Source organism: Rhineura floridana, chromosome 14 (assembly GCF_030035675.1).
Source record: "Rhineura floridana isolate rRhiFlo1 chromosome 14, rRhiFlo1.hap2, whole genome shotgun sequence".
Lineage (NCBI taxonomy): Eukaryota > Metazoa > Chordata > Lepidosauria > Squamata > Rhineuridae > Rhineura > Rhineura floridana.
In genome coordinates this window covers 25,236,237-25,250,551 of record NC_084493.1, presented here as the reverse complement: position 1 = coordinate 25,250,551, position 14,315 = coordinate 25,236,237, and the positions used below count along the sequence as shown (strand labels likewise).

The following is a 14,315-nucleotide window of genomic DNA, read 5'->3' as shown; positions in this document are numbered from 1 at the left end:
AAGGATCTTATTCTCACCCCATCAGCAAAAAGAGATGGGGAGAGGGAAGATGTGTGATTTTGTTCCAGCCCAAAGCCAGGAGTAGTAGTGGAGGATTCTTATGTTCAAGACCTTATGAAGTTATCAGGCAAGTGGCATACTACAAGAAACACAGAGATTTTTACTTTATTTAGCAGGACTTTTATTAGCTTTTCTTTGTTCGACACAGAAAATCGATAGGAATCAATTACTAATTCCACTATTGCAGTGAGAAAAAGCAACACTTTTCCCTCAGACGCTAAGCTTAGAATGCAGAAGCAGTCATGAGTCACAAAGAGAAGATGAACATGATTCGGGATCAACAGCATAGACCTGGCAAGACAGCGGACGAGGGTGGCATAAAGCAAGAGATAATTCAGGAATCGGCTCAATACTAAAGATTTTGCAACAGAACTTAAAAGATAAAAACAAGGCATGATGATATCTATCAACTCCAGCAGAAGACGCTGACTACTTGGATCGTTAAAAGCATTTGCGGTGGACAATGGATGGGCCAGACTCATCATACTCTTGCTTGCTGATCCACATCTGCTGGAAGGTGGACAGAGAGGCCAGGATGGAGCCCCCAATCCACACTGAGTATTTGCGCTCAGGGGGGGCAATGATCTTGATCTTCATCGTGCTGGGGGCCAAGGCCATGATCTCCTTCTGCATCCGGTCAGCAATGCCAGGGTACATGGTGCTGCCACCAGACAGCACTGTGTTGGCATACAGATCCTTGCGAATGTCCACATCACACTTCATGATAGAATTGAAGGTGGTCTCGTGGATGCCGCATGACTCCATGCCCAGGAAAGAGGGCTGGAAGAGGGCCTCAGGACACCTGAAGCGCTCATTACCAATGGTGATCACCTGCCCGTCAGGCAGCTCGTAGCTCTTCTCCAGGGAGGATGACAAAGCAGCCGTGGCCATCTCCTGCTCAAAATCGAGAGCAACATAGCAAAGCTTCTCCTTGATGTCCCTCACAATCTCCCTCTCAGCCGTGGTGGTGAAGCTGTAGCCCCTCTCAGTCAGGATCTTCATGAGGTAGTCAGTCAGGTCACGGCCGGCCAGGTCCAGACGCAGGATGGCGTGGGGCAGGGCATAACCCTCATAGATGGGCACCGTGTGAGTCACCCCATCCCCAGAGTCCATGACAATTCCGGTGGTACGGCCGGAGGCGTACAGGGACAACACCGCTTGGATGGCCACATACATGGCTGGCGTGTTGAAGGTCTCAAACATGATCTGCGTCATCTTCTCTCGGTTGGCTTTCGGGTTCAGGGGTGCTTCGGTAAGCAAGACCGGGTGTTCCTCTGGGGCCACTCGCAACTCATTGTAGAAGGTATGGTGCCAGATCTTCTCCATGTCATCCCAGTTGGTGACGATGCCATGTTCAATGGGATACTTCAGGGTGAGGATGCCTCTCTTGCTCTGCGCCTCGTCCCCTACATAGCTGTCCTTCTGGCCCATCCCCACCATGACCCCCTGATGCCTGGGCCGACCTACAATGGAGGGAAACACTGCTCGGGGGGCATCATCTCCTGCAAATCCTGCTTTGCACATTCCGGAGCCGTTGTCCACAACCAGAGCGGCAATCTCGTCATCAGCCATTTTGAATTAATCTGCAGGAAACGCAAGACAGTACAAATATCAGGCAGCTGTTTAAGGACAAGGGAGAGACCACTTTAGTAGACAGTGGAGATTATAGATAAGTTAGCTAAAATACTGATTTTGCATAGCTTAAGTTAATTCAAGAAAGCTCACACAGCATCTTAGGTAACAATTCATTTTCTTCAGTCTTGAGATTTCTGCTCTTGCTTTGAGCGTTAGAAACACCTGCTTTGATTAAACTAAGGCTCACCCAAACCAATGTCCTTCTTAAGAGTCCCAGCAGCCAATGCATGCAAGGCAGTCAAACTGAAGAAATGGCTAGCAGGCCACCATCTTTTTTTCACCCACCAGTTTTAGAACACTGCTGCTAGTGTTGTTCCACGACCAGGTTATCAGGGAGAGTGGGGAGAACAAGAGGATTGTTAAGAAGAGCTTAGAGATGGAAGACTGTGAAGTACACAGAAGCAACTCTTGGGTGCAGATAAGAGTAGGGATACTCAGTGCGAACATCAATCGATTTCCTGAGGATTGCAAGTGACATGGCACTTTTAAAAACTCCATCCCCTGCATTCCAGCTTGAAGGCCATTGCTTCAAATTTCAACAAGCCTTTTAAGTTGAGACCTGTCCCAGTCTGCGCTGGAAATGTTTTTTAATGTTTTTAAACCTTTTTTTTTTAACTGTTTTTTAACCTTTTTTTAAGATGTCTTCAAAGGCTTTAAAAAGGTTTTTAAAGTTGTTTTCTTTTAATATATTTTAAGGTCTGTTTTTATGATGTTTTAAAGTGTTTTAGTGCTTTTGTTTGCCACCCTGGGCTCCTGCTGGGAGGAAGGGCGGGATATAAATCAAATAAATAAATTAATAAATAATAAATTAGATAGAGCACCATGCTTTAAACCCCCTTCCAATCTTACTACAAGCTATGTTACCCACCTTCTGGATGCCTCATTGGTTATATTAGTATGGGTGGTGTTCAATGTTAGTCGTACTTAGAGTAAACCCATTGAAACTAATGGAAACCAATATAGATTCATTTACTTCAGTGAGTCTACAGTAGGGTCCTGCTTTAAGGCGCTTTGGTAATGCAGCGGTCTCAATTAGATGCAATTAGACTAAAGCTCTACTCATATGGTGGTTTGCATTGCAATCTTTGCAGAAATGCAAGGCAATTATATTCTTTACCATATCAAGCCATTCATTCTCAGGGAGGGACTCACAGTGGTCATCTCCCTCAAATTATTCATGGGTCATTTCCCCTCACTTTCAAACTTTAGACCATTCTAAAGAAATTAGGTGGTGGCGTTTTTTCCCCAAAAGGTTTGACATCACACTGATAAGCAGTTCAGTTACCAGGCTGTTCCCCATTTTGAAGGAAGAGCATCATTAAGAGCATGTATATTTTTAAGATGAAGCCAGAGCTTGTTCCATCTATTAAGTTTATAAATAGAAATAATAGTGAAGATACAGTAAGGGCAAGCATAAAACTGAAGTCTCATTTTGTATGACTTTTGCTGCAGAAAATGTAAAGAAAGTCTTGCAGTACTTAGACAACAGATTATGGCAGCCTCCCCCAACCTAGCGCCCTCCAGAATTTTTTGGATGCCATATCCTATTCTATATACAGCTTAATGCCAGAATAGGCTTCTATCTAAGTGATTTAGGCTGCAATCCAATACATGTCTACTCAGAAGTAAGCCCCACTGGCTTCAGTGGGACTTACTCCCACATAAGTGTAGTTTGGATTGCAGCCTTAGAGGATAACAATCATTCCTGATCACTGGCTATGCTGGCTGGGCCTGATGGGAGGTGGGGTCCAACAACTGGGGGTGAAGTATGAATTATCACATAAGCTTTCAGGACAACAGTCCACTTTATCATGGAGTGTTATCCCAAGTATGTATACACATACATAGCTAGGAATTGGAGACAGCAAGGTCAGAGGAAAACAAAGTATTTATTTATTACATTTATATTCCACCTTTCCTCCAAGAAGATCATACACAGTTCTCACCCTCTCCCTTTTATCTTCACAACAACCCTGTGAGGTAGGCTAGTCAGAGTTAGTGACTAGCCCCAGCCAGTGAACTTCATGGCTAAAGCTGCAATCCAATACATATTTACTCAGAAATAAACTCCACTGGATTCAATGGGACTTACTCCCAGGTAAGCATGTAATGAATTGCAGCCTAAATCAGGATTTTTAAAGAACCTGGTCTCCCAGGCCCACCTAGTCAGACACTCTAAACCACAGACAGTATGAACAGTTATAATTAAGTACTAACAATGGCCATTCCCATCCAGTTTTGGTTGATAATACACACATTCTGGAAACTGGTAAATTAATTAACACGTTTAGCATGATTTCATGATGCTTTAGGAATTCGTTATCTACCTTGTACAACCCACATTCGGTGCAAAAACAAAACACAACTACTATCAATCCTCAATAGTAAGCTTACAAAAAAGAAACTCACCTCAAAGCAAGAAAGAGCGTATAAAGCTGCAAAGACCGCGCCTCCAGCCACTACAGAACTGCTATCAATATCTTGTGCAAAATCGCGCGCCCTCATTCATTTTAAATAAGCCGGAGTCCAGAATCCCGGGCGTCTACTGGTTGCCCTACATCTCATCCATCCCTCCTCCACTTTTCTGATTGGTGAGAAGGCAGAGACGTGACGTCAAAAATACTGCATTTATCATCTTCGCTCCACTCACGCGAGAACTGCCTTTCGGAAGCTTATTAATATGAAATTGCAGCTGCGGGACGCGGGACGGGGGGCGGGGAGAACTTTGGCAATAGACGTATAATATTATACTCATACAGGCATCGAACTCCCAGGTGCCTTTCTGTCACCGTGATTTTGCTTCGCCGTCAGGGCAAAACCGAGAACCGCCTATCGACAACAATGGAGAAATCTAAACATTTAACAGCACATTGTCCTATGCATGTCTACTCGAGAGTAAGTCCTATTGAGGTCTAAGATAAATAAGCTTAGGCTGCAATCCTGTATCCACTTACCTGGGAGTAAGCCCAATGGACCTCAGGGGAGTTTACCTTTGAGTAGACACGCATAGGATTAGGGTGTAACAATGTATGAAAAAAATGTGCAAGTTTTAAAAGTTGTACTTTTAAAATTGCCTGCAAGTCAGTAGTAATCAGGCTTTTACATGCAGATAAGCTTTTAATTTGGGCTACAAAATGGTCTGAAAAGGCTATTTAAGAAGACTGACTGCAACCTGAGAGGTGTTTTGTAGGAGGGATTTTTGACTGGAAATCTGGAACAGCCCCACCTTTAACTTGGGATATCAATACTGGACTACACTGCAGGGTTGTTGTATGCTTCCCTCTAAGCCCCAGCCTGCCTCCCACTTGCTACCGCTGGACTATACTGCCGAGTTGTTGGAAACCACTCTCACCCTCTCCCCTCCAATGTGGGTCAGAGTGACTTGCCTACTTTTAGCTGCTTAGCTCTCCTGGTTTACAGCGTATGGACTTTGCGTGGGGCAACAACTATAGCTGTGGTTTGTCACACCAAATCACCGTTAAGACAGGGTGATGTGCAAGCACGCCACCATAATTGGACAATAGATCTAACTGTACTTCCTCTCCTTCCCCCGTGTAACCCCCCCCTTGTGCCCCCTCATCTCTTCTGGCAGGTTGGCAGTTCTTTAGAGCAGATTTGGGGCTTGCAAGGGGGAGGAAGTCCCATCACATCCACCAGCGCCGCATTGGATCATGTCCATTGTAATATGTTTACCCATCCTTCGGTCACAACAATGGGCACATTGCTAGTAAATACTTGCTTATCCAGGGTTATAGCTATAGTCTAAGTTTATTTGTAAACCACCTTGGTATTTTTTCTTGCAATGAAAGGCAGTGTATAAATTATCTTAATATTTTGCATAACACATATTTACTTTAATCATTATTTCAAATTAGGGTGTTGCAGTGTGCTGCATTGTTTTTAAAACCTTAGGTGACATCTTACTGGGGGAGGGATAAAACCTTCTGGAGCGTCACTTCTGAGTATGGGGCAGAATTGCATTACCTAACACTAAATTTATGGTATTTCTCAATTGGCAATTCAGCACTTAAGCCAAACAGGCGAAGGGAATGCAAGAAGAGCCCTGCTGCATCAGGCCAAAGGCCTATTTAGTCCAGCATTGTGTTCTCAAAGTGGCCAACCAGATGCTTAGGGGAAGTCCACAAGAAGGTCCTGAGCTCAAGAGCAATCTCCCCTCCTACAGTTCCCAGCAACTGGCATTCAGACAGTGGAGGTAGAACATGTATGTGTATGTACTGCCTTCAAGTCAATTCTGTCCTGGGACTTCCGGGAAGGGTGACTTCGCTTGTGCCTGCTTTTGAGACGGGCTCCCACCTCAGAAGAAGCTTTTTCAGATATAAATCAGTCAGAACATTTTTTTTTTTTTGACTGATGAAATTTCTCCCAGGCAGGGAGAAACGTAGAGATCAACCTCAAAAGCCTGTTTTTGTTGGGAGGACTGGATTTCATTAATTTATGAGAAAAGGTCCAGCCAGCAATGCCGGACAGACTTCCGAACAAGCTCTATCTGATTAATGCGACACGTTTATCTTTTCTTCAAAGAGAAAACGGACTAACAGGCAAGCACCCTTCTTTCTATTATTTTTTTTTACTTGGTTTAAATTGTTGCAGCAAAAAGAGATTTGTCAAATGAATCAGCTTTAAAGAACTTCTGGGTGAGCTATAACTCTTCTCTGTTATTCAGGAAATTAACAGCTTATCTCTGCCTCTATTGCAAAAAGCTGTCCTGGAAGTGCATTCTAAAGATATAAACAGAAGAGGGATTTCTATTCCGAGGAGAAAAAAATAAAAAATATGAACTTTGGAACATTATATTGTCTGGGACTATTCTCTTTTTGGTCTATTTTATTTTGACGAATCTGCTTCTTCACGACGCCACTAACTGTTTTGATGCTGGGAACTAAATTTGTTTTGTATTCTTGAACATAGAGAGATAAGGCAGGCTGCTCTGTTTATACTGTGATGTCATCAAGCCTGGAATATTAACCCAATTGTTGCTGAAATAAGAAGTGGTTCTTCTTTATTTTTGTTTTGTTTTGTTTTCGTGGTTTTAAAAATGGCAATCAAGAAAGTGGCTGAGAATCTGGAAGTAATTATGTTTCAGAAAATAATGGATGAGATTGAGATAACGAAACAAACCCTGCGACAGGCCAGTAAGGAGCTGAAAATGGAACTGAGCAAAATGACGCAGGAGCTTAAAGAAATAGGGGATCCTGTGAGAGAGGAGAATGAGATCAGAGATGAGAAAAGAAAAAATAAAGGGAAGATACAAGCCCTGGAGATTGGAACAAATGTGGAATTGGAAAAAGATCTGGAGTTTATGGATATTAGAAATAAAATCTACTGTTTGGAATTTAACGCTATCTCTGAAGAAATTAATGAAGATATTAGAGATAAAGTTATCAATGGCTTGGATAATTTTCTGGACTGGAATGACGTGATGGAGCTTGATATAGAGAAAATCTATGGAATTAACTGCAGCCATGTGACAATGGAAAAACTCTCAAGAGATGAGCCGGTGCATTTTGTAAAAAAGAACAGAGATATGACTTTACAACAATATTTCAGCAACTTATTCAGAATCGATGGCAAGAAAATATTTGGGATAGAGGAAATTCCCATCAGACTCTTATTATATGACTATGGCTATGACAGCAAGATTATTATGGAATACTGATAATGGAAGATTGGACACTGAAATTACTGGACTTAACAGGACTATTGAAGATGGAAGATGGAATTAATATGGATAATGGAATAATGGCTATTGAAATTATTGGACCTAACAGATTTTGATGAGATGGATTAATCGATATGTTTATTTGGACTATGGTTATGACAATAAGATTATTATAATTATTAACGAGATGGATTAATTGACATGTTTATTTGGAGAAAAATTGATAGATATATTTCTTAAAGAATTGAAACCTCTCTTTGACTTTTTGTGGAAAGAATAAAGTAATGTTTATGAGATTTGATGATTAATTAAGATAACTACTGGAGGAAAGTGATTTTATAATATAATTTAAGAGACAGGATTGTTATATATTGTAGACCTATAACTGATCTGCGACAAATGGGAAGTCAACATTTTATTTTTTTGTTTAATCATTTTTGTTTTGCTTTGTTTTTTGTCTTTGAATGTTTTATAATTTTGTTTTGTTTGTTTTATGAAAATTTGAATAAAAATTATTGTAAAAAAAAAAAAGTCAATTCTGTCCTATGGCGACCCTACGAATAGGGTTTTCATGAGGCTGAGAGGCAGTGACTGGCCCAAGATCACCCAGTGAGCTTCATGGCTATGTGGGGATTCAAACCCTGGTCTCCTGGGCCGTAGTCCAACACCTTAACCACTACACCACACTGGCTCTCTCAGAGGTAGAACATAGTGGAGGGTAAAAAATCACACCACCACAAAAGTCATGGATTTCTCCATTGTTTGCTTACAGACACTTGTTTTTCTCTGCAGCTGGGAAAAGTGGTGTCAAAAGTTAACCAGAAAGTCCTACCTACAGCACAATGGAACAGTCAGTCTACCATTTTCTAAATCTATGCACATGTATGGACACTATGAGATGGTTCATTCCAGCAGACAGAGGTTTGATACAGTGTCTCAGTGTAGTGTCTCTTCCATTCATTTCCCCATTTTTTCCCTCAGTCCCCTCCACGACCACCCTCCAGAGGCTTAAGACCATAAGGGGAACCCCTCTGTATCACATCTAGTCCAGCATTCTTCTTCCCACAATGGCCAATCGGACACCTCTATGAAGCCCACAAGCAGGGCGTGAGTGCAGTAGCCCTCTCCTGCTGTTTGCCTCCCAGCAGCAAGTCTTCAGTGGCATACGGGCTCTGAATCTAGAGGTCATATATCCTGTCTTAAAGAAGTACATGCCTCAGTGAAAAGGTGAACCCGGAGTGTGGAAGATGTCAATGCTGGTTCCATGTTTTGCGGAGTCTTTGCACAAGACACAACCAATTATTTTCAGCAACTAGAATGCTGCATAGCTCTCTTGGGTGAAACCTGCTGATTAATAAGGGTAAACTTTACAGAGAACTCTCTGCTCCCCAAATCAGACTTTTTGCAGAAAGGAAAGTATACTGGAAAGTATGGAAAAACATTTGCCTGATGCACCTTCATCTAACTTCCCTGCAAATTAATCAGGATTAATGCGCAATGAATCCCTGACGTCATCTCTCTACAAAATGTGTAAAAAAAAATAAATCAGTAGGAATGCTCAGTAAAAAGGTCAGCTGCCATAGATTCTGCCCCCAAAATAGAACCAGCCCCAAATACGTAGGATTTTGCATTTGCTAATCAATATTTTCAATATTAAAAACAAAATTATTTGCTGCTACCCAGTACAGGAACAGCTTGCTACAGGATGTAGTCCTGTCCTGCCTTGCACCTGATCATCCCACAAATAGATGCTGGAGATGTGAAAGCTTCAGGGGGGTTTCTTGGGGTGGGGGGAGAGAGACTTTGGGCAAGATACTTTCAGTAGGTCTCCTCCTGAGTGAGCATTTTTCTCTTTGCTTTTGTCCCCAGTGCCTGCCCAGTCACTTGTGCTCTCTCCCCCTGGGTCCATTCTGTACCACCACCCAAAGTGAGAGTGCAAGGCAAGTGAAGGATGCTACTCTGCTTCCTTATATCACTGCTTGGATGCTCAGTGAGGACAAGTGACATCAAAGAGAAGGAGCAGCAGGGCCAGGAGGCTCCAGGCATTTGATAGTTGGCATCCCCCTCCAGATTAGGTTGAACATCATTCATTTGGAAAGAGGAACCACCTACTAACAGTGGGCTCATCTCCACGGTGGTTAAGTGTGTGTTTGGTGCTACTAACATCCCTCTTTAATTGACATGACGTTACTGGCAAACAGAAGCTATCGCACAGTTTCCCTCCTGTAAATGTGTACTAACCCAATCTTCTGCTAATATGACAAGCAAAGGGGGAAAAGTGTTCATGTGTATCTCTAGTGCTTGCAAACACTTTGCTCTAATGCTTTTAGGTGGGTGTATCAATCGTTTCCTCTCCATGCCCACTCCCTCCTTCTCCATTCATTTCATTTCCTGTAGGCTGAAAAGCAACTTCCAGCTGCTCTCCCGCATTCTGCTAGCCTTTTTTATGTTGCTGCAAATGGTGCCTTATTTTTCTTTTCTCCCTAACTTGTGCACAAAAGCATGACATTGCTCAAAGATTTGTGTTTCAGCTATTTTGTACCAATGATAATACAAATAATCGCACTTCCAGGTTGTTGTTCTTTTAAATGAAACTAACCGGTAGAACAAACTGAGTATGCTTGGTTGCCAGGTAACCAGAGGGAGTGGAAATGTTAAATTAGAGGTCATGGCCATTAGGAAACTGTGTGATTGATCCTTCCCCTCAGTGTGACCAGAAAACACCATGGTTGCAGCTGGCTTTGATGGCTTTGCACCATCCCCTTATTGTGGATGGTGCAAATAAAAAACAGGTAAAAACAGCATCTTTAGTACGAAATAATGCTCCCATGTGGATAAGCCCAGTGCCTCTGGCTTATCTGGACTGAGCTTCAGTTTGTTGGCTCTGATCCAATCCAATGCTAGCTAGACATGGTCTACAGAACCCACCACCACCTCACCTGGGTTACATGAAAAGCAGAAACAGTTGTGCGTCATCCACATTTCAACATTGCCTTCTAAATTCCTGGACAAGCTCACTCAGCAGTTTCATCTCGATGTTGAACAGCATGGGGGATTAAACAAAACTCTGCAGGATCCCAAAGCACTGATCCCAGCAAGGCTGGCCCTCTTTCCTATGAAAGCCCAGGATCAAGGGTTCTTGCTTTCTCCCTTTATTCATATCTACTCAGAGTCCTTATATGTTGAATGTTAGTTTATTTAAGCTCACAGGTTTTCAACAGCAGTCGTCAAAAAGAACTTTGCCTGGTTGCTAATGGGCAGCCAGTGCAATTCTTTCAGCAGAGGGGTGACATGTTGGTCATACCCTGCCCCAGTGAGCAGTCACACTGTCACATTTTGCACCAGCTGCAGCTTCTGGACCAACCTCAAGGGCAGCCCCGCATAGAGAACATTACAGTAATCCAGCCTGGAGGTTACCAATGCATGGCAACAGTGGTCAGGCTATCCCGGTCCAGACACAGCTATCTTACCAGCCAAAGTGGGTAAAAAACACTCCTAGCCACTAAGGTCACCTAGGTCTCTAGCAACAAAGATGGATCCAGGAGCACCCCTGTTAAGAAAACTGAGAAACCCCAGAAATGTTATGCTGAGGAAAGGGGAAGCTAGGGTGACCAGGGATCACGTTGCAAAGCTTGTTGTTCTGTAGCCCTGATCTAGGCCTCAGAGGAGGAGGGGGACTGGTATTTCCTGTTGTACCGGTTTGAGGCAGATGTTGCGGGCAGATTTCCAAAAGGCGTTGGCTGCTTTGTTTGGGGCAAAATATGTTAGAGTACTGTATTTTTCCTTAATCACATGTTTCTGAGTAAGATAAGGTATAAAAAGCAAGCCTGCCCTATAGCTGGCATGCAGCTCACTTTTAGCGCAAACACGTGTGGGTGTGTCTCTACTTTGCAAAGTATAATAAAGCTGTTGAACTTCTGACCGACTTGCCTCTCGTCTTGTTGGGAAAATCGGGCATCCCACAAGGTACACGAACTAGCAAGAGTTTTTGCAACACCCCCAGGCTACGAGCCTGCTCTTTCAGAGGGAGTATGACACCATCCAAAGCAGGCAACTGACCAATTACCTGAATTGGGAACCACCAACCCACATCACCTCCATCTTGCTAGGATTTACCCATCTATCCATTTACCCATCCTACCCAGGGCGAAATTTTAGCATACAGTAGGGCCCCGCTCATACAGGTGGTTACGTTCCTGACCCCTGCTGTAAAGCAAAAACCACTGTAAAGTGGATCCCATTGACTTACATTGACCAAAATGACACCCGGTGGCAAAAAAATGCCGTAAAAGCGGAACAAGCGCTTTCACAACCGCTGTATTAGCGGAACGCTGTAAAGCGAAGCACTGTAAAGCGGGGCCCTACTGTATAGCTAATGTAGAGATGCACAGCTGATTTATTAGAGCTATTCAAAAGAACTGACAAATGGCATGTTGTTATACAAGTGATCCAGAAATACTGTGCGATAGAGGCTACAACTATTTTCAAATTCATCTATTTTTCTAGCTATCAGTGATAAGCAGAGAACCTTAAAAGCATTTGTGGTGGACAATAGATAGGTCAAACGCATCATACTCTTGTTTGCTGATCCACATGTGCTAGAACAGTGGTTCCCAACCTTTATGAGCACAGGACCCCCTTTATAAGCTGAAAATATTTTGTGACCCCCTCCCCCAGGGAGGCAGGCTGGCTGCCAGGAAGGAAGGGGGAAAGCAGCCTTTCTTTGCAGGCTTGCTTCTTTTTGCTTCACAAAAAGCCCTTTCCTCTCATTCTAAGTAAGGGTGTTGCCAGTAGCAGCAGTGCAAGGAGACAGGAGTCAGTGATAGTAATCCCCTCTTCTTCCTGGTAGCTCCACCCTCAGCCTCCTTTGGCATCTGCCATGTATTTTATAAGGGCAGATGTCTGCCCTTAGTGCGCCTGAAAGAAGCTCTGGCGCTTCAGCAAAAGGCCTCCCCTCTTGTTTGGAGCAAGGGGGAGGTGTCATCTGCAGCGGCAGTAGAAAGCAGACAGTGTAGAAGGAGTGAAGACTTTTAAAAAATATTAATAAATAATTCAATTTTTTACTGTTCACAGCCCCCTCTGGATTACTTCGCAGCCCCCCTGGGGGTCCTGGCCCCCAGGTTGGGAACCACTGTGCTAGAAGATGGTGAGAGAAGCCAGGATGGAGCCCCCAAGCCACATCGAATATTTGCACTCTTGTGGGGCAATGATCTTGATCCTCGTTGTGCTGGAGGCGAAGGGCATTCTGTCGGCAATGCCAGGAAACAAGGTCCCACCTGGCATGACCAGGTTGGCATACAGGTCCTTACGGATGTCAAAATCACACTTCATGATGGAGTTGAAGGCAAGCTCATGAATACTGCAGCCCATATTGCCCAGTAAGTGAGGCTGGAAGAGTGCCCCGGGGCACCTAAAGCGCTCGTTGTCAATGGTGATCACCAGGCAGCTCATAGCTCTTCTCCAGAGAGTATGAAGCAGTCGTGGCCATTTCCTGCTACAAGTCAAGAGCAACATAGCAGAGCTTCTCCTTGATGTCCCTCACAATCTCCCTCTTGGCCATGGTGGTGAAGCTGTAGCCTTTCTCAATCAGGATCTTCATGAGGTAGTCAGTCAGGTCACTGCCACCAAAGTGCAGAGACAGAAAGGCATGGGGCATACCATAACCCTTATGGATGGGAGCACAGTGAATAACTCCATCCCTTGCATCCATGATGATGCCGGTAATACGGCCAGAGGCGAACAAGGACAGCACATCCCGCTTGGCAAAATATATGGCTGGTGTGTTGAAGGTCTCAAACATGATCTGTGTCATCTTCTCCCAATTGGCTTTCCAGAAACAGAGTTGTTCAGTAAGCAAGACGAGATGTTCCTCTGGGGCCACCGCAACTCATTGTAGAAAGTGTGGTGCCAGATCTTCTCCATGTCGTCCCAGTTGGTGACGATGCCATGTTCAATGGGATACTTTAGGGTGAGGATGCTTCTCTTGCTCTGAGCTTCATCCCCCAACTAGATCTCCTTCTCGTCCATGTCTGCAATGGCATCCTGGTGCCTAGGCCTCCCCACAACAATAGGGAATACCACCCTGGGGGCATCATCTCCAGCAAATCCTGCTCTGCATGTTCTAGAGGTGTTGTCAATAACCAGAGTGGTAATCTCACAGTCAGCCATGTTGAGTAAGTCTGCAAGAAATAAGCAAAGAGTTCATGTTTATAGTTATTATTCTTGTTGCACTATCTGAGTGTCTCTAAATTCATTGTAAGGAATTAAATGGAATTAAATGGATTTAGATGGTCTTATATAGAGAAGTATTAAAGGTTAAAGTTGCTTATCCCCTCTAGGGATAAGCACACCTTAATGTGGTGAGGGGGTCTGAGAGTGTTGAAGAAGCTGAGAGCAATGCCGTCAGAAGTCTAGACCAAGAGGCTGAATGAGTGAGTGAATTAAAATGAACAGGAATGGGACATTTTCAGTCAGGCAACTACAAAATATTTTATGCAGGAAATGAGAAATTAAGAAGAAACAGGCTTGCTTTAATAGTGAGAAGTGATGTAGCAAGAGCAATTAGCAGCTACAACGCAAGGTCTGAGAGAGTGATATCAATGAGAGCCAAACCAGGTGGATCTCTCTTTGCCACCTTTATTGATTTTAAGGCTGCATTTGATTCCATCTCAAGAGACAAACTTTGGTCTAAACTAGAATCCTCCTCTATAGATAGGTGCCTACTTGCCCTGATCCGAGGCCTCCATCATAATTCACAAATTAGGATCAGTTGCAATCAGGCGGGTAATCTTTCTAACCCCATTTCCACCTTTAAGGGAGTCAAACAGGGTTGCATATTGGCTCCAACTCTTTTCAATTTTTATATAAACTCTCTAATCAAGAGCCTGATGTTGATTCCCTCGCATTATCCCTCCTTAGCTAATAGACCCCTATCGATATT

General features: G+C 43.6%; 1 protein-coding gene and 1 pseudogene across 1 annotated transcript; both read right to left on the bottom strand.

Annotated features, from left to right (window-relative positions):
• Positions 1–157: 157 nt before the first annotated feature.
• On the bottom strand, positions 158–4,264 carry LOC133369984 (actin, cytoplasmic type 5-like). The gene is made up of 2 exons (XM_061595838.1): positions 4,105–4,264; positions 158–1,643 (listed from the first exon to the last, which is right to left on the bottom strand). Exon 2 carries the CDS (start codon positions 1,630–1,632, stop codon positions 502–504), a length of 1,131 nt encoding a protein of 376 aa, XP_061451822.1. The 5' UTR covers positions 1,633–1,643; positions 4,105–4,264; the 3' UTR covers positions 158–501.
• Positions 4,265–11,904: 7,640 nt separating this feature from the next.
• LOC133370005 (uncharacterized) lies at positions 11,905–13,543 on the bottom strand (annotated as a pseudogene).
• Between the last annotated feature and the right edge of the window lie 772 nt (positions 13,544–14,315).